Source organism: Bos javanicus, chromosome 7, assembly GCF_032452875.1.
Source record: "Bos javanicus breed banteng chromosome 7, ARS-OSU_banteng_1.0, whole genome shotgun sequence".
NCBI classification, from domain to species: Eukaryota; Metazoa; Chordata; class Mammalia; order Artiodactyla; family Bovidae; genus Bos; species Bos javanicus.
The window spans coordinates 20,162,810-20,187,521 of NC_083874.1; the positions used below are offsets into that span (position 1 = coordinate 20,162,810).

Consider the following 24,712-nt stretch of genomic DNA (forward strand, 5'->3'; position numbering starts at 1 on the left):
GGTGAAAGTGAAAGTGTTAGTCGCTCAGTCGTGTTAACTCTTTGCAACTCCATGGAATGTAGCCCACCAGGCTCCTCTGTCCGTGGAATTCTCCAGGCAAGAATATTGGAATGGGTGGACATGCTCTCCTCCAGGGGATCTTCCCGACCCACGGATCGAACCTGGGTCTCCTGCATTGCAGGCAGATTCTTTACCATCTGAGCCACCAGGATGGTCTCCCTGGGTGGTGGAGAGAATTAAACCAGATGTGGGGCAGGCTCAGCATCGGGTATGCAATACATGTCCGCTGTTACTATCATCTGTTGCTATGATTGCTTCCCAGGTTTATCCAAGAGGGGTGGGGACCCCTCCCCCCTCGATCCTTCTGCCTCCTTCCTGGGCACCCTGGGCAGCCCCTTGAGCAGCTGTGATCTTCCCAAGCAGGCCCCTGCCCACAGTGCCGTTCCAGGAGGTTGGCACCGAACAAGGCGGGAACAGGAGGCGGGAACGGGAGGCCAGCCCACAGCGGCGTCAGCAGATGGGCACCATCTGGGCTGGCGGCTCAGGGCGGGCTGGCAGCTGCTGGAGCGGGCGGGCCTGGCAGCCCCTCCCCCGCCCGCCCTGGCACGGTGCCCGCCCGCCTCAGGTTTCTTAGGCCGCCAGAGGGGGCGGGGAGGCCTGGCTGGGCTCTGGGGCTGGGCAGACAGCTTCTCTCTCTGGGCCCTGCTTCCTCCGGGCTCCTTCCCAAACGAGAGGCTGGGGAGGAGGCCCGGCCTTCCCACTGCCAGGCAGCGGTCCTCAGCCCCACCCTCCAGCCCTTGTGCTTGGGACCATTCCAGCCCCAGGGCCTTTGCACTGGCTCTGCTCCCCCAATGGCCTGACACACTCTCACTCAAATCTCCCTGTGGCCCAGCCAGAGTACCTGCCATGCCTCTCCACGCCCCTCCCTGTCCTTAGCTTTTTATTAATTTAACTGAGAATTGTCAGCTTCCCCATCTCCTGCTCAATGGCACATCCACCCACAAAGGGCAAGCAAGCAACAAGCAGCCCCACTGTCCCAAGGCAGAGCTCATGTCACTCCCCTCATCAGGGTCCCCCAGCTGTCCCCTAGGCCACCCTCAGGGCACACACGGAGTCCACTCCTGGAATCAGGGCCCCGTGTCTGCAACAATGCCAGATGGATGCCCAAGGCAGCCAAGTTTGGCCCAAGGTGGTGCCCTGGGCTCTGAGGAGCCTGGCAGCCCCAGCGCCAAAGGGATCTTCTCCCAGCTCATCCCCACTCTTCGATCCTCCAAAATAAACCTGGGGAGGGAGGCCTGGGATTCCTCCTTGGGGTGGGGCCCCAGCAATCCATCTGACAGCCCCAGGGAGAAACAGAGGCTGTGGGGGTGGGGGGAGCCGAGCCTCATCCCCGGGTCTGGGGATAGGGGATGGCCGAGTGTGTGGGTCTCCGTGTGTCTCTTCCTGTCTCTGGGTCCCCCTGTGTCTCTGGGTCTCTCTCACTGTCATTCTGTTGGCCCCGAGGCCCCACATCTGACACCCGAGGTGGTACCTCCTTCCAGACGAATGGCAGGTACCCATCTCAACATCCTGCCTGTGACCTGTCCCAGAAGTCAAGCAAGGCCTGCTTTCCCCACTCCCCATCAACCCCATGGCCTCCCTGCAGGGCTGGTTTGAGTGGCCACTGCGCTCTGACCTTGGCCCAAACGCCCTGCAGCCCTGAGACCCACAAGGGGAGAGGAGAGAAGAGATGGCCAGTTCTCTCTGCCATCAGATGACTGCTTGGCTAAGAACAGAGACATAACTCTGGTCCAGATGGGGATGGGGGTCCTGCGATGGAAGTTGGGGAGCTGGGGCTCAGCAGGGGGTTCTGGGTGGCAGCCTCAGCTTGGGAATCCTGGAGGAAGCTCTGGTTAGTAGAAGCCTAGAACACAGACCCAGCCCAGAGGTGGCCAAGCCACATAGACTGGACACCCACATCCTACACTGCAACTTGCTTCTATCCCCTTCTGCCACTGAGCATGGAGGGCTAGCAGGGGTACCAGCAACAGAAGCTGTGCTGTGCTTAGTCGCTCAGTCGTGTCCGACTCTTTGTGACCCCATGAACTGTACCCCACCAGGCTCCTCTGTCCATGGGAATTCTCCAGGCAAGAATACTGGAGTGGATTGCCATGCCCTCCTCCAGGGGATCTTCCTAGCCCAGGGATCGAATTCAGGTCTCCCGCATTTCAGGTGGATTTTTACCGTCTGAGCCACCAGGGAAGCCCAAGATTACTGGAGTGGGTAGCCTAACCCTTCTCCAGGGGATCTTCCCAACCCAGGAATCGAACCTGGGTCCCTTGCATTGCTTGCGAATTCTTTACCAGCTGAGCTACCAGGGAAGCTCCGGCAACAGAAGTTGCCCATGTCCAAACCCTAATTCTGCCCTTTTCTAACTGTGACCTTGGGCAGCGCAGGTAACATCTGTCAGGGTACTTTTTAGTTTCCTTCTTTTGAGGCTTCCATTTCCTCATCTGTACAATGGATACGATTCCTGCCTCACAGGCTTGCCATGAGAATGGAAAATAATTGCTAAGTCCTCAGAAAAACTGCTTGACAGAAAGAAAGTGGCACTGGGAGTTGGGGTTTAGAAGCATAAGTAGGAGTCTTCCAGATGGGAATGACATCCACAGCAGAGGGAACCATATGGGCAAAGGCATGGAGGTGGGAAATTATAACCCTAGTAAGGATGATAATAATAATGGTCCAAGAAAAAAATAAATAACCGTCCACAAAGTCTTATTCCTGTGTTGGGTACTTCTCTCCATGACCCCACAGGGGTTATTTGTCGAACACTTTTATCATAAGAAGCAAACATTCCTACAGCTATTTTTGATTGTCTCATTTTAAAGACAAGGAAAGCAGGCACAGAGAGATTCAGTGACTTGTTTTGGGTAACCCAGCCTCCAGGCAGTCAGGCAGGAGGCTGAGCTGGGGTTGGGCTCCCTGCCCAGCCCTCGAACCCGACCCTCACTCCGGGTCAGCTGGGGCGTGTTTGAGTGACGGTCCCCTGGGATGATGGAGCTGGCTGGAAGCAGGAGAGGGTTCAGCCTTGACCTTCCCCAGCCCTCATGCGAGGAGGTTGACCAGATCGGCTAGCAAAAGCATGGCCGACGGACATGAAGGTGTCTGTGGAGGCCTGGAGGCCCCGCCTGCCTGCTGAGCTGAGTGGGGGAGGGGGTCGATGGGGGAGGGGAGGCGCCCGGAGATTGTGCTGACGCCGGCAGAAAACTTGCTTCAAAATTTTATCAGCTCAGCGCGGAGGAGGTGGGGGTGGGGCTGGGCGCGGAGGATGGATGTGGTGGGAGAGACCGGGACCTGCATGGTAATGAATGTTGCAGCCCCCAGGCTGCCCGTGCCCTCCCCTTCCCCCATCACAATGACCTCAACAGTCACCTTGTCTACCCCTCTGCTTCTGGAGAGGGGTGAGGGATGGGGCAGATGGGGTCAAGGTCAAGGAATCAAGGTCAAGACTGGGAACTCTGGCCTGGCTTTACCCCCTACACACCATGGTGACCAGGAGACCTCATGGAAGGCTCACAGCACCGCTGGGAGTTGGCCTGGTTGTTCCTCCCACTGTACAGAGGAGGAAACTGAGTTACAGTCCAGAGTCACACAGCCGGCACAGGACGCAGGGCAGGGCCGTGATCAGAAGCTCGGCGGTCCTGCCTGGAGTCCCCACTTCTTCTCTTTGCCCCACCCCCGCTCCTCCCAAGCCCTCCCCAATCATTTCTGGTTGTCTGATCAAGTGGGTGCCTGTGGGGCTACCGGTGGTGGGACTGGGTCTCCAAACCGAATGCACCCACCTGACACGCTCAGGCAGCCCGGGTGTGTGCAGGTTCACGCCCACAAGGGTACCAGGCTCAACTTGGGTGGGAATAGCAGGGCACGGGACTTGTGCTAGTTAGGTTCTCCAGGGCACACCTGATTCCATCCGCATGAAGACAGTCACAGCTGCCACCCGCCACACAGGAGACCAGAGCTCAACACGCGACACACACCATCTCCAAGAATCTCCCCAGGCCCAATCCAGGTAGGAACTTGGATAACCTCCATGTGACAGCTCCACTGGGCACACCACCAGGAAGCAGTGGGTCAGTGAAGCCCACTGCCTGCACAACCAGGCCCTGCCCACGACCACCAGGACCTGTTGACGTTCAGGACTGGGCCACCCGTCCAGCCTCTGCACCTCTGCGCAGGCTGCTGACCCCCTGGGAGAGCCCCATGCTCATCACTGCCCAGTCATCCTGCAGAGCTCAGCTCAGGGGAGCCTCTTTCTCCAGGAAGCTGTCTTGGATTTCTCCATCCTCACAAACCCCACTGGTCTCCATGTGGACCATTTGACCACAGAGCCAGCAAACACCAGAAACACCCAGCTAGAAGGGCGGGAGTAGGGAACCCCAACAACCAGAGAGATTGATGACACAGCTCAAGTCACATAGTGCCCCAGCTTTCCACTTGGCATCAACATGACACCTGTCAGGACTCTGGGGAAGGTCTGAGTCAATCAACCAGCATTCAGTGGGCCACCCAGCACCCTTCCAGCTTTCCCAGGAAGGATAAGGCTGCCCCTCTCCCACCTGTCAGTGGCCCATCCTCACCCCTGTTGCCAACAGACCTTCTGGGACAGCATCTCATTTCCTGTGGCCTGCCACCCCGCTTGGACCCCCAGGACACACCTGCCCCCTACCTCACTCTCCCCATGAACCGGATCTCTTTCCCTTACACTTCACATGGCACGTGCCTACTCCATCTGACTTTCCCAGCACCTGCCTCCTCCCTTTGACTTGAAGAAGGCCCGCCTCCTTGCTCAAACCTTTCGAGACACGCCTCCCTCCTTGGACATCTCACAGGTCAGCCTCCTCCACCCCCACCAACCCCCGCGCAGGCCACTGGACCTGCCTCCTCGCTCAGATCTGCGAGCCTGGTTCATGCCCCTGAGACAGGCGCATCCCCAGCTCTCTCCACCTCCAGCCCCGTGCATGCGCACGCCCTTACTCACCTCGCTCCCGCACGAAGTAGGCCAGGTAGAGGTCGAGCTCCTTGACCGCCACGCCGATGTGGTGCGGCTGCACGCAGAGCACCGGGTGGCCGCACTGCGCCGCCTTGACCAGGCGCTCGCCGTCGGTGCTCTCCAGGGGGATGCCCTTGAAGAGGATGACCATGACCAGGTCCAGCCGCCACACCTTGTCGGCCTGACGCAGGCAGTCGATGCGGCGCATCTTGCCCTTCTGGTCAGGGTTGGAGAGCACACAGCCCGGCGCCTTCTTGCCGGTGATGGCCAGCACGAAGTCCTCGCGGCACTCGGGCCGGATGTCCTTGCGCAGCTTGGCCAGCAGCCGCGATGCCCACTTCTGCTTGACTTCGGCCTTCTCACCCAGCAGCTCGTCCTTCACCGCCCGCTCCTCATCCTTCGACATCCGCTTCTCATGCTTCTTGAAGTACTTGCGCTTCCGCGCCTGCAGGTTGAACCAGGTGTAGGCGAAGGCTCGGACGTGAGGCAGCAGCGCCTCGATGAAAGGGTGGAACTCATCCTGCGGGGCGGGAGAGGCCAGAGATCAGGAGGCGCTGGGGCCCGTGGACCCACTGCCCGGCCCAGAAGACTGAGGCTGCAGAGGCCCCAGGCAGACACATTGGAGGGATGGTGGAGCAGAGGTGTGCAGAGGTCCTCTGCACATACCTCCAAACTCCCAGGGAAAAAACAGGGCCAGAGGGGTCCAGCAGTTCACTGGATCATCTGAGAACCCATTGCCCCGATGGGGAAACTGAGGCTCTGATCATGGTGGAAGGCACAGGCCAAGGAAGCCAGTCATGGAGGGCTGTCTTGAACTCCAATGTTCAAGGCAGGACAAGCTGAGGGTCCAAGGTGGAAATTGATGGGGACCCACTGAACAGATGGGGAAAACTGAGGTTGATAGAATAGTAGTGGCATGGATCCATTCTCTGCCTTCTAGAACTGGGGTCAGCAAACTTTAAAAGTACCATAAAGAACTGGTAGTGAGTATTTTAGTCTCTGTTGCAAGACGCCACAGAGATGTGACCACATGGCAGTGTTTCTGTAAAACTTTATTTATGAACACAGAGAGTGGGCCTTGGGCCCTGGGACTGTACTTTGCAAAGCACTGAACTAGAGCGTGAGCTCAAATGTCCAAAGCAGGGCTGAGCACACACCGGACACTGATAATTCAGGAGCAGACAGGCTCATAGCGTCACTTGTCTGCCAGACCCACTGCTCGGCAGAGGAAGCTGACATGAGACGGAGGTTCAAGGGCTGCCTTTACTGGCTCTTGGCAGTGACGAAAAAATGAGGACAAGATATCTTTTCTATAGCCCAGAGATACAGACAGAACCAGCTGAGGTCCACAGGCCAAGAGGTCCACAGGTCCACTGGGGCCTACTGTATGTCAGAGGCTAATGAAAGGGTGGGGTGGGGTGGGGTGGGGCAGTTCCTATATAGACCCATTGCAGGGGCAGGGAGAGCTGAGGCCCAAGGAGGCAAGATCAGAATGCAGCAGAGAAAGGGGAGCTCAGGCATGGAGATTCAGAGCTGGAGAGAGGGGTTCCTGGGGGCCAGTTCACCCTAGCCTGCCCCCCACAGACCCATTCCACAGATGGAAAAACTGAGGCCCGAGGAGGGCCAGAAACCTGCCCAGAGCTGTGATTTCAACACCCCCGCCCCCACTGCCTGAGTGGGGCTACTGAGCAGTCACAACACCCATTTTACGGATGAAGAAACTGAGACCCCAAGAAGAGACTCAGTCACAAGGAGCAGAGCTGGGACAGGAAGCCACACCTAACCAACTTCTCCATGGAAACAACAGCAGCCCTCCCCACTGTTGAGCCCCTAGGAGAATAATGGGGCCATGGGAGGCCCCTTTCCTCTTCTCTGGGGGTGGGAGGAGGCTGTCTCATTCTTGCCATTTTCAACAAGGGAAACTGAGTCTGCAGAACATCCCTGGGATGTTCTCAAGGGGTGAGAAATTCAAGGAGAAAGGAAGACAGAGAAGAGAAATTTCAATCCCTACTCTTGCCTGGGGGCTGCACTGGGCTTCTTGAATGGAGGTTACATCTCTCCCTGGCATGTGAATCTCATTATCTGCCCAGCTCTCCAAAGCCTGCATTATGCTATTATTATTATTGTTATTATTGTTGTCGCCGTAACGATTAGTTGCTTACAATCTTCTAGCGGCAGGAAAAGGCCCGAGGCTCCACTATGCCTTGCATGACGGGGAGGCTAAGCTCAGAGACAGGCAGAGACCTGACTGAGGTCCCGGAGGCTCTCAGGGTCTGTGTGAGGACACGAACCAAGACCCAGTCTGTCCCTTTCTCGGAACAGCCTGCTCTCCATGAGGCAGGGGTCTCTCGGGAAGATGGTGACACAGTTGCTCTGGGCTACCAGCTGGTTTCCAGGTGGACGTGGCCAGGCTCGGTCCCACCTCCAAGCCTGGATGCACATGGTACTCCCCGCCCCAGGTGCCCCCTCTCTGTTCTGTACCCCAACTCCCCTGGGCCACCTGTACCATGGGTGCTGGGGGTGGGAGACGACCTCAGATCTCCTCTATTACTGAGGGTCTGAAAATAGCCTTCTGTCCTCATGGGGTGGGGCAGGATGGGGTACTGTTTGTGCCAGCCCAGCCCCCTCTATGCCAATGTCCCCCGACATGTGAGTCACCGTAACAGCTGTGGCAGGGACTGGACCTTACAGCCCCTTTCCCCCACCCTACCCTGCCCCGGCTGACCTGCTGAGGGGCTGTCTCCTGCCAGGTCCCCTCCAACCTCAGAGGCGCTTTTCCTGTGTCACCATGTCACCCAACATGCCAGCCCCAGCGGTGGGGAGCGGCTCGCCCAGGGTCACACAGCTGATCTGCAGACCTGGGTCCAGAGCCTGGGAGTCTGGCCAGAGAATCGGGGCAGAGAATACATGGAGGCATGGGGCACTGTCCCCCATAGAGGGAACACCATGGTAGAAGGAGGCCTGTCATCCGAGGCCTGGAGCTTATTGGGGGAGTGATCAGAGGGAACTGGGAAGGGGCAGTTGGGGTGTCAGCCAGCTGAATGGGGGTGCTATCTCCTTCTAGCATAGGAACCCCCTTATCTGCCCGGCTCTCAAAAGCCTGAATTATGCTATTATTATTGTTGTTGTTGCTAGGATTATTTTGGGCCCAGACCCTACCTCTCCCTGAACCCCTGTGCCTCTGAGCCCCCTCCCGTTTGATGAGTTCTCTCCTTTTCCTTCTCCTCCCCTCTCCAAGCCCCCTCACCCCTGCCGATGCCTACCCCCTCCTCCCTGGGCCCTCTCTGGGGAAAGATGCCAGGGAGGTGGGCAGGGGCGGGAGCCCACGTCACTGGTGACCCCAGCTGGTTCTGGAGGAAGGAAGACAAACAGCCTGTAACTGGGTCATGGACCTGCTGCCTGAGCCTCCACGTCCTCCCAGGGAGGTCAACCCAGGCGAGAGGCAGGCCTGTCGCTCTCTTTGTCCCACAAGACCTGTGACAACCAAGGCCTCTTCCCCAGACACTTCCCAATGCCCCCACTGGTTGACAGGGCAAGGGAGACAGCCAAGGAAAGCTAGAAGCCAAGAATCCTCCTGAACTCCTACACATCCCTCAAACCCCATCTCCAATGTTCCTTCCTTCAGGCAGCCTTTCCTGCTTTCCTCAGGGTTCTCCCAGACCTAGCCTGGACCACACAGCTGGGCATTTTCAAGTCCAGCTCAGTCGGTCTCCCCTAACCCTGAGGCCCAGGGTTGAGGCACCTGCTGCCAGGCAGACTGGAGGGAAAAAGCTTGGGTGACAATAGCCTCCATTTTCACCTTCTGTATGATCCAGGAACAGATCGCTGCCATACCTTGGGCATCAGTTTCTCATCCTGTACAATGGGCAAAAAGGGACCTGGCACCCTGCTGGGGATCAGTGGGGAGCTTATTCACTGCTCTGGTAATCACAGATGCAAGGTTAAGGAAGACAGCAAGAAACCCCAGAAACCTTACTTGGCCCACTGGGACTTCACAAGCTAAAAAGTGTAATAAAATGTCAAGCTGGACTTCCTTGGTGGTCCAGTGGTTAAGACTCTGTGCTTTGACTGCAGGGGACATGGGTTTGATTCCTGGTTGGGGGACTAAGAATTCCAAAAACCTTACTTGGCCAAAGAAGACAGCAGCAGCTGGCAGGCAGACACTTGGGTCCAAGCCCTCGCTGGGCACTATGGACTGGCCAACTGTGCTCTGGGCTGTGTCCCTTACTGGGCCTCCCCGTGGCTCACCCACTCTGAGAGTCCAGGACAGCAAACCAGGATGTCAAGCTCCAATTTCCAAACCAAAAGTTTTCCACAAAGCATTTCTCTCCTCAGTGACTCAACGAATGTTACTGAGAATCTCTTGTCCACCTCCTGAGTGCTCATCTCAAACTCCTGTGCATCCTTCAAAACTCAGGTTCCAATGTCCCTTCCTCCAGGTAAGCCCACTGTTAAGTGTCGAACAGCAGAACTCATATTTGAATGCAGGCCCATTTGGTGCCAGACTAAGTGTTCTTGCTAGTGATTCCTCCTTCCAAGTTCAGAGCATCATAGCTTATGAACAGCTCTTATCCAATGAGGGAAAAATACATTTGATGTTCCAACAAGTATCTCTTGAGTGCCAGCTCCATGCATGATGCTGGGGCCCAGCAGAGCCCTGGGCTCAGCCCTCACCTGGATCCTGATTTGGACAGGGATGGATATTAAACAAGCTAGGAAATGTAATAAAATGTCAGGTTGGACTTCCCTGGTTGTCCAGTGGTTAAGACTTTGCACTTCAACTGCAGGGGGCATGGGTTCAATCCCTGGTTGGGGGACTAAGATCCCACAAGCTGCAGCCAATAAATAAATAAAACAGGGAATTCCCTGGTGATCCAGGGGTTAGGACTCCACCTCCACACTCTCAATGCTGAGGGTCTGGGTTTCACCCCTGGTTGGGGGACTAAGATCCCACAAGCTTGGAGGTGTGGCTAAAAAAATAAATAAATGAAAGACAGAAAGCAAAAGAAAGGAAGGATGGAACAAAAAAGAAAATGTCAGGTTGAACAATGTGCTCTAAAGAAATTTAAAGGAGTTTGTGGGGGGCGGTCCAAGGAGTCCCCTGGGGATGGTTCTTTTTAGTTGGAGGTGGTCAGGGAGGGTCTCTCATAGGAGAGGACACTTGAACAAAGACCTAAAAGATGAGCATCCATGGTAGGAGCTTTCCAAGTGGAGAACACAGCACATGCAAAGGTCCTGAGGCAGGATCATGCCTTATGTTTGGAGAGAACAGGCGGGGAGGACAGTGAGGCTGGAGCAGAGTGAGTGAGAGGGAGAGGAAAAGAGGGCAGGCAGGGAGGGGATGGGCAGGTCAGGCAGGGCCTTTGAGGACCTCCTGGGAAGACTTTGGGTAAACCAAGTCCAGGGAGTAGAAAACCTGGCCAAGTGACCAGTGAGTCTGAGCCCTGAATCTACTGACTTTACTCTCTGTGCCCTGGGGTCCTGGGTGGATGCTGAGCCAGAAGGTTCGGGTGTGAGGGAGAGAGACGGGGAGCAAGGCTGAACATTTACTGAGCTCTCAACTCTACAAAATGGGAAAAATTGTTGTACCCACTGTCCAGAGGGAAAGACTGAGGCACAGAGCCTTGAAGCCACTGGCCCACAGCCACAGAGCCAGGAAGGAGCTGAGCTGGGACTTGAACCTGGGTCCCATGACCTTGAACTTCCTGATCCTTGGCCCCACTGCCAGCTCCCCCAACCCCCCGAGCTCAGGGTCTGGTCATTCCTCAGGGCTTCCTGTTCTGTACCCCACCTGCTTTCTCTGAATCCCATGTGGCCCCCTTCTGCTGCTCAGCCCTGGATCACATGCCACCTCCTCCTCGGGACACCAAAGCAGCAGCCAGGTCCTGCCATCCCCTCACTACACTGCAGCCCCTCGAGGGCGTGGCTTTGATCTGTTTCTTCACTGCTGCTTCAATGGCATCCAGATTAGAAAGCACCAACTTCATCTTCTGCTTGTTCCCAAGGCACACACCCCAGTCGACGAAGGAAGCCGGTTCCCATGCGGGTCTGGTCAAACTCAGGGAGACCCTGTACAGGGCTAGGCAGGTAGGGGAGGAAAGACCAAGAGAAAAACCCTGGTGGTGGTGGTGGTGGTTAGGGCTCAAGGTTCTGGGGAGTCACTGTTGCCCCTGGCTCCCAGCTCACCCTGAGCAGATAGTGACAGAAGGCAAGGAGGACGAGCCGGAAAATGCCTATGGGGTGTTTAATCCGGTTATCAGTTTCTGTGCTAAGTCACTTCAGTCGTGTCTGACTCTTTGCCACCCCATGGACTATAGCCCACCAGGCTCCTCTGTTCATGGGATTCTCTAGGCAAGGATACTGGAGTGGGTTGCTATGCCCTCTGCCAGAGGATCTTCCTGATCTAGAGATCGAAACTGTGTCTCTTGCATCTCCTGCCTTGGCAAGCAGGTTCTTTACCACTAGTGCCACCTGGGAAGCTGCAGTTCTTAGTTTAGTGACAACCATCATCACAGCCAAGCTTATTTGGCACCGACTGTATACCAGGCCCCAAGCTAAGGTTGAAGCATGCAAGGAAGGACCAGGTCACCTGCCTAGAGATACACAGCCACTTAGGCAGGATCTACATGCATATCCAAGGTCAACCTGGGTTCCTGCCTCTTGATCCCAGGCAGGGCACATACATGTGCACATCTGTGTGCCTACACGTGTGGAAGTGTGAGCTTTGGGGACGGCACACCCAGGGTTCACTCGCACCCAGGCCACGAGCCAGTACACGTGTGTGCGGTCACTGCGAACCCGCCTGCTCATGGGACAGGAAGCCCCAGGACATTTGGTGGGTCCCATCCGTTAGGTGGGAGACAGGAAGGTAGGTCAGCTCAGGCAGAGAGCGAGCGAGGAGGGGAGGAAGGGAGAGAACGCTGACTCGGCCAGAAGCCCAGTGTCGTGATTTACAAGGCACCGGACCCTGACGCGTTGAAGCACCTCCGCTGCAGAGGAGGGAGGGGAAGAGACACAGCCTTAGACTCAGAGAGAGACAGAGAGAGGGAGAGAAACATGGGGCGAGGTCGTGCCTTGGATAGGAGCCAATCGGAGACCACCAGACCACAGGTCGTGGGGGGGTAACCTCAGGGAGCACCCACCTGCCCAGGCCTGACCAGTCAGGTGGGCAGTGGCTCCAGTTCCAGACTCACCAGCCATGCTGTGCCACCCGGGGGGCAGGCCCTAGCCCCCTCTGGTCTTGGCCCCTCTCCCAGTCCTGAAATGCTGGGAGACCCAGCCCCCAAATTCCAGCAGAGCCTCCATGAACTCATACTAGGCTGGCACTTCATGCCTTCTGTGCCCTGCCACAAGCCGCCGCCACATACATCTGGCCCATAGGAGGCGCTTAATGAAGATCTATCATATTCAATCAAGACAGAGTCCGGGACCCTCTCCTAGCCTCAGTCTCCCCACTGGAGAAACAGTGATTTTTTAAAAAAGAGTGTTGCCCCACCAGGCAATGGGGTGAAGCAATGAAGGGAAGAATGAATGAATGAGGGGGGCCCTGGCAGCCGGCGCTGCTGTGGCCACGGCCCAGGCCCAGCCTCAGCCCCGGGGAATCCTGGGCACTGCAGCCAAGAGGGATTTGGCCCCAAACCCGGAATAACTAACGTGGCGGTAGAGGCGGGCGGGAGGGAGGCAGGGAGGGAGGCCCAGAGCGGGGCAAGCGTGGGGAGGCCGGCCTTCCCGCCGGCAGGATTTATGGAAGTAACGGCTGCTCCACACAGTTCCTCTTAAGAGTAAAAGTGAAAAGCGTTTGAGTCACCATTGAAACAAGGACGGCGCTCCCAGAATCCTCCAGGGCCGCCTGGGCCGTGGCCGCACTACCCCCACCCCAGGTGGGCAGGACCTTGGGGGCACAGGGCGGGCTGGCACCGGAGCAGCCCGGCTCCCTCCTTTCACACACCCCCATCCAGTCTCGGCTCTGAGAAGATCCGGGTCGGATCAGCTAAAAGGGAGCTATTTTCAGATGGGCTCAGGTCGTAAAATTAGTCAGTAGAGGAGGGGAGACAGAGGCCCAGAGATGGAGAGGGAGAGAGACAGGGAGAGATGCAGGCAGTCAGAGAGAGGTGGGTAGGGCGAGATTAAGATGCAGCCAGGAGTGGGGGTCCTCCGTGAACAGTCTTTCCAGATCCCCCAGATGGAAAGCCCAGACCAGACTGAGCCTGCATGCAGCTTTTGAGATTACACCGAGGCTGTGCTGAAGGGGGTCCCAGGCATCCCTCCAGGGTGAGGGGCACCCGTGGGAGAATAAGCAGAGGAGAGGGATCCCCTTGCCTCTGGGTCACCCCATCCCCACCCTGGCCTGGGAGCTCCCAGGTCCTCTCTCCACCGGACTGTCTCCCGGTCGCCCTGTCCTTTGCACACAGAACCTCAGGTATTTTTCATTACCATGTTTCCACCCAGAGCCTGCCTGGCTGATCCTTGCCCTGTGCCCGGGGAAAGCCAGGCCCAGGGAGCAGAGGAAGGCCAGCTCTGCTTCTCACTGCCACCCCCCACCCCCAGGCAACGTGGACCAAGGCCTGTCTCCCAAGGAGTCCTGATGGGGGAATTCCAGGGCGCAGTGACAATAGGCTGCCGTCCAATCTCCTCGCCTGGAATAGCCTCCCTGGGCTCAGCCCCCCTGGGCGGTTCCCAGAGGGAGGGAGCCAGCAAGCGCGGGAAGGACGGAGGGGGCGGGGGCACCTCGGGGCCACCCAGGCCACCCCTTGAGGCCCAAGGTCACCCAGCAACCCTGACTAGGACCCTTATGGTACTTGGTGAGCTTTAGGGCAACAAGCGGCAGAGGGGAGCCAGCGATGACGGCTTTGGGGAACACCAAAAATTGCTCTGAAGGGGAAGGGAGGTCTGGAGAGGGGCAGGGACATCCCCAAGGTCACTCGGAGGATAAGGGGTAAGACAGGCCCTGAGACCCCCTTGGCATGGGCCCTCACATTCCCTGTGGGGAGCCAGAAACTGCGGGGGCTGGAGGGGGCCTGTGAGAAAGAGCTTGCTATGCGGGAGGGGCACCCCAGGATCGTGAATGGTGGTGGGGGACGCCCAGCAGAGACTAGCATCCACGTGCTCCCCACACAGTAGTTGGTCCTCAGGATAGTCGGTGGCCCGCTGGATGCCCAGCTTCTGCGGCTTCTTACTTGACACTGCCTTTGCCTCCAGAAACTGCCTCCGCAGCCACTTGTCACTTTGAGGGAAACTGAGGCCGGACCCCCATGTGTTAAAGACATCCAAGGACGTGGGGTGGGGGCGGAGCTGGAGAGTGGAACCAGCAGACCTGGGAGGGTCCCCCTGGAGGAAGCTGGGGGAGAGAAGGGGTCCCCTGGGGCGACCCCGGGCACAGCCGCCCCCTCCCCACACACCCCCTGGGTCATTGCACAAGGGCCGAGCCCGGGTAGCCTGGGAGCGCGGCCAGGGGTGAGAGGCTACACGAGGGGGCAGGGGCAGGTGCCGGGCTGGCGAGGGCGTCTGCAGCGCCGCAGTGCCCGGGCCAGACCCGGGCTCGCCCGGCCTCCCGGCTCCTCCCGCCGGCGGCGGCGGCTCAATAACCCACAATCGATGCAGCGAAAATATCGGGCCGGGGTTGGGGGCGCGCGGGGAGTGGGAGACCCGACGGGAAGTTGGAGCACCCCCTCCCCCCACCGCTGGTGCCTCCAACTTCGCGTGCCCCCTCCCCCTCCGCGCACACGTGGGCCAATAATGGGGGGAAAGGCGGCCAGGGCCGGGGTGGCGGGGCACCACCTTATGGGGTGGGGGGGCGTTCGTCCCCGTATCAGAGGGGTTCTCCCCTCCAGAGTCTCCTGGCATCCAGGGTCCAACGGGGACCCCCTCGATTCCTCCTATGAGCAGGCCTGGGTCCAGTCCGGGGGTTCGCACAGAACCCCGCCTTTGGCCTTCTCCCGGGCACCCCTCGACCTTCCCGGGTTGGGTGGGGGTGCGCCTCCTGCGTCTGGGGAGGGCGAGACTGCAGGGTGAGCCCCCACGTCCGCCAGGGGGAGAGGTCCCGTGGGGCACGCAGGGCAGGCGTCCCGGGTGAGGGTCCCGGCCCATCCCCCCGCCGCCTACCGGACCCTGGCCTGAGGCGGGGGCGGGAGGGACGCGCGCCTTTTCCGTCCCGCCTCCTCGGGCTTCCAAACTCTGGGGCCCGGTGGCGGGGGGCGCGGGGCCGGGGCACCGGGGGCACGCACCCGGGGCCGGGCGGGGGGCGTACCTGGGTCAGGCAGAGCGGGGACGAATACATCCCGGGCGCGGCGGGAGGCGCAGGGCCGGCCGGAGCGGGCGCGCTGAACTTACTGAGTCATTTTTCCAAACCCCCCCCCCCCCCCGCGGCCGCGGCCGGCGCGCTCCTCGCCGCCTCCTCCCTCGGTCTGCCTCCCTCCCTCCTCCCGCGCTCTCCCTCTCTCCTGCGCCCGACTCCCTCTCTCTCTCCCTCTGTCTGTCTCTCTCTCTTCCTTTCCAGCACCCCCCCGTCTCTGTCTCTCTCTGTGTCTCTGTCTCTCCTCCCTCCGACAACCACCTCCCTCCCTCCCCCAATTTCTCTCCCCTCCCACCCCGAACCTCCCACTTCTCAATATCCAACTTTCAAAGAAACGAGGGGGGTAAAAAAAGAGCGCGAGCGAGAAAGGAAAGCCGCCCCCCACCCCGCGCTCCCCATGCCTCCTGAACCCCCATCATTGCTTATGATTACGAATTTCGAGCCGCCCTGTGCCGGGGCACCGGACGGGAACCAACGGGCTTGCGCACACCCCAGCCGCAGCGGGTCCCCCTGGATCGCCCGCCCGAGTCGAGTGGGTAGGGGTTGGTGGCTCTTGCGGGACATTTGGGGGCCGAAGGTGGATTTTGAAGGCCCCCCCCACAACCCGCCCCAAGCTGGCCGGGAAGTTGGAGAAAGGAGCCAAGGTGGGGGGAGGGAAAGAATGAAGAAGTGACGTGTGCAGAGGCCCGGCGCGAGCGCGCTTTTCCCCTTAAAGATGTACAACCCGGGGTGCATGGCGGGAGAAGGGGGTCTTATGGTATCCTCTCCCCCTGATAGCCCCGGGAAGCCAGACCGGGACTGCAGTTCCCAGGCAGAGGGACTTGTCTACAACTGCCCTTCCGTAGCCAGAAGGGCCCTAACCAACAGGGGAGCCTCCAGAACTCTGCTCTTGCTTCCTCAGCCAGCACCAAAGGAGAACTGGGAGCTGGGTGGGTGGGGTTTGGGCCTCCCCTATATGTTTCCCCAGTACCCCAGGAGGAAGGTGTCCAGGAAGAACCTCAGGCTGGCCAGATAAACCCTTGCAGCCTCTTCCTGGGTGTCCAGTGATTCTTACTGACCCCCACCCACAGTGGACCCATTTGACTGGATCCAGAAACTGAGGCACTGGGTGGCTTGGAGCCCAGTTACCTGGCCCCTGAGCCCACATGGCAGGCTCTGTTGTTCCCCCTCTGGAGAACAGACCTGCCCTCCTCCAGTCTGAGCCCCCAGGGAGCCTGAGGACCTGGCCTCACCCCTCCCTGTGTTCATCCTGCACACCCTCCCAGCCTCTCTCAGGCACTTCTGCCACCTCAAAGAGCAGGATGCTCCCCCCTTGGCATCCTCCCCTGTGAAGTGCATGAACAGTGCCCACCCCCTGGTGTTGGTCAGCAGAAGAACAGCACTTAGAAGTGCCTTGACCTTCTGTTAAATATGCACTGAGATGCTCTTAGAAAGCTTGGCCATTCTGACCCATCTCCAAGGACAAATGATAACCCCTTGCCAACTTGGGGCAGCTGCCCCATGCCCAGAAAGAATGCTTTTCCCCCATGTTATAGGGGAGGAACCCGAGGCCCGAGGTAAGGATGCTACTGGGGCCCTGGGGCTAGGCCAGAAGGAAGCAGGATTCACACAGACACGTACGCCCTCCGTCCTGCCGGCTCCCCCTGCTGTGAGTGACAGTCACTCAAATGGCACTTCACTAATGTTTTGTTTTTCTAAATTCCCACTGTGCAACCATGGGGGGCATTTAAACCTCAGGATGAAAGAGAGAGACAGGTGTCTAGGAATCCAAATGCCAACATAACAGAAAGCAATATTTTATTATTTTGAAAACCATTGTGAACACCTGGAGGGCAGAATCCCCAATTCACAGACATTTTCAAGTTCAAGTTGCCTTAGGAGCTTTCTCCCAGGTGGCTGCGACTGCCAGACTGTTCCCAACACCCACTCGGCATGCAGCCTTCACCAGGTAGTTTGGGTTACTCTGGAACGCAGTTTGGAGAGCACAGACTCTCTCTGTCTCTGTCTAAACCTCAGTTTCCACATCTGTAAAATGGTTACAATAGATGCAACTCTCACATTTTGGGAGGTTGGGCAGATCGGAGTCCTTGAGATAAGGTGTGGAAAGACAGTATTAATACATTAGTGGTGGCGGGTACAAGTTCACAATTGAGAGTGAAGAGTTCTATCTGTCTGTCTATCTATATCTATCTAGGCTTCCCAGGTGGTGCTAGCTGTAAAAAACCCACCTGCCAATGCAGGAGACATAAGAGATTAAGGTTTGATCCCTGGGTTGGGAAGATCTCCTGGAGAAGGAAATGGCAACCCAGTCCAGTATTCTTGCCTGTAGAATCCCATGGACAGAGGAGCCTGGCAGGCTACAGTCCATGGGGTCGCAACGAGTCAGACATGACTGAAGCGACTTAGCAATGCATTTGTCTGTATCTATCCATCTATATCATCGAGTTCAGCAGGAAGGGGTCCCTACACTGTAAACAATAGGTCCACAGCAGGGCAGTTTTAGTGCAGGGTTACAGCCTTGGGTGTACGTCTCCTTTAGCCAGGAGCCCAAAGTGCCTGTGCCTCAGCTTCCCGTTCTGAGAAATGGGGTGATAAAAGTTTCTACCCCTCTGGCCTGTTGTGGGTAAACCTGCCAATGTTTGGAATGCACATAGTGTTTTTGAAACAAAACAATTGCTGGATTGGACCTATGTGTGAAACATCTGGGGAGGGGGGCACTGCATGACTTTAGCTCCTGGCGCTTTGGAACATAAGTTAACTCATCTGTTTAAAAATGCTCTCCCCATCACTCACTCTTAGGCTCCTCTGTAACTGTCCCAGCTATAGATGCAGGCGGGTGTTGACTGTCACCCTATAACACTAATGCCAACAATCTGGAACCAGCTACTGTGTCCGTCCTCGTGGGGACCAGTTCAGCAGTGCCACCCAGAAATACTACACAGCTCCACAAAAGAACAAGGGACTTCTACCTGGAGACGCCTCCAAGAAATACCCTGCAGCCCAGGGCTCCTCCCCACTCAGCACTTCAGACCATCCTCTCTGATTGGGCTGTCCTGAGCACTGTGCGGGGCGGGGGTGGGGGTGGACAACAGGAGCCCCGCCCCCCAGTGTGACAACCACGGGTGTCCCCAGACCTCACTCAGTGTGCCCTGGGGAGAACCTCTGCTGTACACTCAGCAAACAGACTCAAGATTGCATTTGGGAATTTTTTTTTAAAGAATATACATATATCCTTTATGAGAATGTGTATCTGTTACATGTGTAGCTGCTCAGACAAAGCTGGGTGAAAATAGGGCTTTTCTGGAGTAGGGAGTCCCACAGGGTGGGGGTGACAAGGAAGGTTTGATTTTTACTCTGGGCACTTCTACATCCTCTTAAGATGTTCATGAGTGGCTTGTGTTATTAAAAGGCAAACTTTTAAAATGTGAGTGGAATCCACAGCAAAATTTTAAAAAGCAAGAGCAGCTCAGGGAGGAAAGATAAGAGCTGGAGCCGCCTGGGAACCCTCCAGCTGCCATACGCAGCAAACTGAGCTCCAGCCAGGGGGGCAGGACCATTCCTCCTCCTACCTTGCAGGGCATCCTGTGTCCCCATTTTACAGATGAGAAATTGAACCTCCAGAGGGGGATGTTAAGGTCCTCAGCCTTGAGAAGTGATGGTGGGATGACATTGAGGCTGACACAGACATACAACACAGAGGCACACAAACACACCCAGCATGTCACGAGAGATACACAGATGTACAGAAACACCTCATATGGAGACACACAGATTCTCGCATGTCACACAGACTCTGACAGATACCCAGACCCAAGGGGACACACACACAGACTCACATAGACTCACAGAGAGACACACAGACCCATACGAGGGCATGCACAACCCCAAATACAACACAAGTGCAACCAGCCAGAATCACAAACTCAGACCACAACACAGCCATACATGCTTAGGAGCACACGCACCCATAGGCAGAACGCCTCCCAGGATTATACACCAGCGCGCACACACACACACACATTCACTCAGAGGCTTCCCTGGTGGCTCAGACAGTAAAGAATCCACCTGCAATTCGGGATCCCTGAGTTGGGAAGATCTCCTGAAGAAGTAAATGGCAACCCGCTCCAGTATTCTTGCCTGGAGAATCTCACGGACAGAGGGAGCCTGGGAAGCTATAGTCCACGGGGTCGCCAAGAGTTGGACACCTATCACACACGCACACAATACATGCACAGTGACACACAACACACTGCATTTCTGCTCCTCCCTCATGGCTGGCCCCCCCCCCAAGTTACCCCCACAGATGGAGTCTTTGCTCTCCAGATCTTCAGGGACCCTGGCTTGTACATGGAGCTGGGGGAGGGCGGGATGGGCTTGGCTCCTCCCCCTCCCACAAATGCAGGTGCCTGTTTGTGTGTCTGCTGCCTGCCTGTGTGTGATTGTGTGTGCACCTGTGTAGGGGCAGAATTCTATACATGTGTGGCTGTGAACAGATAGCTGTGAGGGTCACGGGTGTGTGCTACTGACTGCAATTACACGAAGGTGTTCCCCTGCACACCCGGTGACAGGTGGGGAGGGAGGCCAGTGTGGTGGAGGGCAGTGCCTGGGGGTGGGGGGTGGGGGAGGGCAGCGTTTCAGCGCTGGCCGTGGGTGTACGGGGTGGGGAGCACAGGCTGTGGAGGGGCCTGAGGGTGGGGGAGCTCACATGAGCTGAGGACCCGAGTACTGGGTGTGGATGATTCCGTGTCACTGTGGGACCCCTTTTTTTCCCCTTCCCAAACAACACCCCCAAAAGGGATGCAGGTTCAAAGTAAGACCCAAAGACTCGCGCCTAGTCTTGGGCCTTTTATATTTAGAAAATTATATAAAGCGCCCTGGGGTGGGGCGTGGGGGCGCGGTGGGGATTCCCCTGGAGGGGAGAAAACAACACTGCGTGCCCATGCGTCTGGCCCGTCCCAGACAAGTGCTGGAGGCAGGGCTCGCAGCGCGGCTCCCTGTCCATCCAGCCCAGAGGGTCTCCTTGGCCACTTCCCTGGTCCAGACCTAACCCACGCGAGCTTGGGTAACCACCCATCCCTCCGGACCTCCTCAGAGGAGGAGTGGGGACCCCCGCTGCCCCGCCCCTCTCTGGGCCAGGTCCCCGCGCACGCGCAGCCCCTGGCGGGAGACGTCGCCGCCGAGTGATCGCGTCCCGGCGCCACCTCGCGCCCAAACCTCAAGCTGGGACCACCTGGGGACGCGCGGATGGGGGACCTCGAGGCAGGGGGAGTTGGAAGGAACTGGGTGGGGAGTGAGAGGAAGGGACAGAGCTTTGGCAAAGTGAAGGAAGCCACTGTCCCCACCTGGTAGCTCGGGTTAGGGGGAAGAAAGGGACTGGGGGGAGTGGGGGAGAAATCGTAGACCCATCCTCAGAATAGTCACTCAGCGCCAGTCAAACGCACACAGTGACACCGAAATGTCCCCTGAGACGCAGTCACACGACACAGCTCCCCACTCAGTGGCAACCCCCTAACCCCCCCTCCCACTCACACGGGGACACCCCCACGGTCATCCAGGGACATCACATTCCCCGGGGACACACAACCCAGACACGCTGCTTCACAACACCGCCCCACGGGGACGCATGGCACAGTCGCCCAGTTACCCCAACACGTACACACTGTCCCATAGTTGCACAATGCTCTAACAACACGCAACACAACACACACAGCCACGTGGATGCGCAGATACACAGATTCGTAAAGGAGAGGACCCCACGCCTGGGGACCCACGGACAGGGATGGGACCACCTAGCCGCACAGACCCTCGAATGCACCCCCAGGGACCCGTGTTGACCCGTTGCAGAGCACAGGGGCCCCAAACGCAGCCCTCGAGTGCGGATGCCACCGACACCGGCGGACCGGACACCGGAACCTTCAAGTGCAGCTACCGGCGCTTGCGGGCCTGGGGCGCGCCCGGCCTAGACCCTGTGACCCCTCTCGGCTGGGACCCGTCGCGCGACGCGGCAGGGCCGGGGTCGGCCCGGGGGCGGGGCTCAGGCAGCGCTAGGGCCAGCCGGGTGGCTGCCCCTGCGCGGCGCCGAGCGCGGCCGCCCGCCCGGCTCCAAGTTCAAGGCGCCCGGCGGCGGCCGCTGCGCGCTCTCCGCCCCTCTCCGCAGCGGCCATTTTCCGCTAGCTGGCGCGCCGCGCTCGCCCGGGCCGGGGCAGCCCGCTGGGGCCGCCGCGACCCCCGGGCCGCAAGGCCCCGGCGGGCGCCCCCTCCCCGACCCGGGATCCCCAGCGGGCTGCGCGCTCGGGGGTCTCGTGCCCGGAGCCGCGCCCTCCCGCTGGGCCAAGGAGGGGGCGGAGGCCTGGCCTGGGGGGACCCTCTCTCGGGAGCCCCGCCCTCCCCTCTAACTCCGCCGCGCCCGTGAGGGGCCCCCCACTTGGGGTCCCCCGCTGCTCCCCGCGCGCCAGCTCCGCCCCCAGCCGCGGGGGGGTGGATCGGCGGGCGGGGGTCCCGGGGCGGCGGGCGGGAGGGGGGTTCCCCGCATCGAGCCCCTCCCCCGGGCGGCCCCCGCCCCCTGCCCCCCTAGACCTCGCAACTTTCGCCGGGAGCCCACGCACCACCCCAAAAACTCCCCCGGCGAAAACGAAAGTGGGGGCGGCGACGTACCATGGCGCTGCTGCGAGGAGGCGAGGCCGGCGCCGGAGCGAGCGCGCTCGGTCCCCGGCGAGGGGGGGCCGGAGGCGGCGGGAGGAGGCGGCGAGGGAGGGCGCGCGGGGGAGGGAGCGAGCGCGCTAGGGAGGGGGCGCGCCGTGCCCGCCCCCCCGGCTCAGGACCCTCCCCTCGGCCCGCCCTCCCCCCGGTCCCGCGCGCCGCCCGCGCCTCAGGCCGCTCCGCGTCCCGGCCCCGGCTCCGGCGGCTCAGGCTGCGGCTCCATCCCCGGCCCGGCCCGCGCGAGGGGAGGCCGGGAGAACGGTCGCGGCAGCGGGTCGTTGGGCCCGGGTCGGGCTCGCTGCGGCGGGAGCGGATCCACCTTTACGGCGCGCGCGCGCTCACACACACACACACACACACACACACACACAGAGGCAACTGGGGACACTCGCGGCCCGGGCCTCCTCGACTCCGACACCGACACAGAAAGCACAGCGACGCGCCTGAGACGTGTTACAGACACACACAGCCTGCGGGTGTCACCTAGATACCCCGGGGCCCACGCTCGGTTCGGTTCTCGGACGCACACCTTCTGCAGGATGCCACCAACACAGACACACTCACAACCTGCGGGTGTCACCCAGATACAAGGGGACCCACATGCTCACAGTCTGCAGGGTGTCGCCTAGACACCCACAGCCTCCACGCTGTCACATACACAAATTCACAGCTTGCGGGGTGTCACTCAGACAGCCACACAGACTGACAATCGCAGGAAGACACTTCAGACCTCGGTCTGAGCCCCATGCCGACCCCACGACCCCTCCCTCCCAGCCATCGCCGCAGCCACCCTTGCCCCCAAGTGTAGGTGTCCCGGATACACAGACACAAACACGCACAGCGGGGAGACGGGACAGATGGGGACACAGACAGACTCGGACAGCGAGGGTGACAGACCTGGGGGGCAGGGGTTCCCTGGGGATCCCGCAGGGGCTCCAGGCGGGGCGGGGGCGGGGAGCGCGCGCGGCGGCTCCGTGGGTGTTGGGGGGAGCAGGTGCCCCCTCCCTGGGTCGGGATTAATGGCGAAGCCTCCGCAGCGGGGGAAGGGCCGGACCGGGGAGGGTCAGCGCCCCCGCCCCTGCCGCGCGGGCCGCTGCGGGCTGGGAAGCCGTGCCGCAGCGCCCCCCCAGCCCCACCCCACCCCACTGAGCGCTCTCCCGCAGTCCCCCTCCTCGGGCAGCCGCAGAATAGGCACCGCCCCCTTCTCCCCGCCTCCTCCCTGGCTCTGCGTCTGGCGCAACCCCGGGACGATGCGAGGGGGGCTTGCTGAGACCTGGTGGGGTGGAGGCGATTCTGTGGCCGTCCTTCCGTCTGGGTTCCCCCCTCCCGCCTGCGACCTCACTTCCCCCAGCTGGGGCTCGGGGATTCAGGGATCCCTTTGGGGAAATGATTCCCAGCTCCCACAGGGAGAGCGCCAGGGCTTCGAGTCGGCGCAGGCAGCACTCCGGGAGCAGAATCAGGCCCTGACTGCCCTTCTAGAGCCCTAGCTGACTCTGGGGGCTTCTGGAAGTTCATTCTGTGTCTTGCTGGGCAAACCGGGGGTCGGCCAAAAAATCTCAGGCAAGAGGTGGTAACAACAGCCCTGCCAACATAGTATATGTTCAGTGGTACGGAAGTAGCCTATATCTCAGGCGTCCAGGGAGCGTTCGCTCTGGGACGCTGAAGTTTTCTTCTCTCTTCTGCGCATTCCTCTCCCCACTTGAAAAAAAAATTTTTGGCCGCACCCAGCGGCATGTGGGATCCTTGTTCCCAGACCAGGGATCGAACCCCTGCGTCCAGCATTGGAAGGCAGAGTCTTAACCACTGGATTGCTGGGGAAGTCCCCCTTGCCGGATTTTTAAGAAGAGAGGGAAACTCAACAACCAGCATATCAGAAACCCAAGGGTCCTGATCCTGACGTTTCTAACCGGGTGCTTCGCAGGTCGGAATGGGGAGGTTCTGGAGGGGGCCTTCCGTCTTACACACGTGGAGCCAAAGAAAGTAGGGCGCATACCCCAGCTCTGGCTCTGGAGAGGAAAGGGTGAGGAGGACAGAGACCCACTGCTCCCAGCTCCTCTCTAATCGGCCTCTGTTAATCCCCAGCTTCAACACTCCACTCCTTCCTTGCCTCAGGGAATTAGGTACCTGGGAGGAGAATAGGGGAAAGGAGACGAGGGAAGGGGTGGGTTAATGTCAGCCAGACAGAGATTCGGGTCTTGAGGGCTATCATAGAGGCCCGAAAGCTGCCCCCGTACCCGTCATTTTGCCCACAAGGCCATCCTTGGGTCTGTGGGCATAGAGTTAAATGCTTTACACAGGACTACCTGCTCATTTACTCTTACAGCAGCCCTAGGAGGTGGGTGCTATTACCTCTGTATCCCCATTTCACAGATGAGGAAACTGAGGCTCAGACCAGGTTTTAAACTCTTGCCCAGTTTCATCCAACCTGTAAGTGATAATGGTCCAGAGGACGCTTTCCTGACAATGTATCTCCTAATTTTGGCTTCTTTGGCGATCTGCATAAACTGAGATTCTCCCAAATCATCAAGTCTTGGTTCCTCTTTGCTTAACAGTGCTTCTCTCCATCTATCTCTTTCCTCTCACATTTTGCTATAAGCAGCAAGGAGAAACTGATCTGCACCTTCGACAATTGGAAATTCCCCTCTGCTAAATATCCAAGTTCATCACTTACAAGTTCTGCTTTCTGGATA

The 24,712-nt window shown here is 59.0% G+C and overlaps 1 protein-coding gene across 4 annotated transcripts in view; it reads right to left on the minus strand.

Annotated features, from left to right (window-relative positions):
• NFIC (nuclear factor I C) overlaps nt 1–22,340 on the minus strand; it is a 74,328-nt gene extending 51,988 nt beyond the window's left edge. For 3 of the 4 annotated variants that reach the window (XM_061422738.1, XM_061422736.1, XM_061422737.1), the window contains exons 1-2: nt 15,279–15,387; nt 5,021–5,552 (exon numbers count right to left, since the gene is read on the minus strand). In XM_061422738.1, coding sequence (XP_061278722.1) covers nt 5,021–5,552; nt 15,279–15,308 — 562 coding nt within the window. In that variant the 5' untranslated portion in view covers nt 15,309–15,387. Of the gene's footprint in view, nt 1–5,020; nt 5,553–15,278; nt 15,388–21,977 lie in introns of those variants that run through there. The other variant, XM_061422739.1, reaches the window with a different exon arrangement.
• Between the last annotated feature and the right edge of the window lie 2,372 nt (nt 22,341–24,712).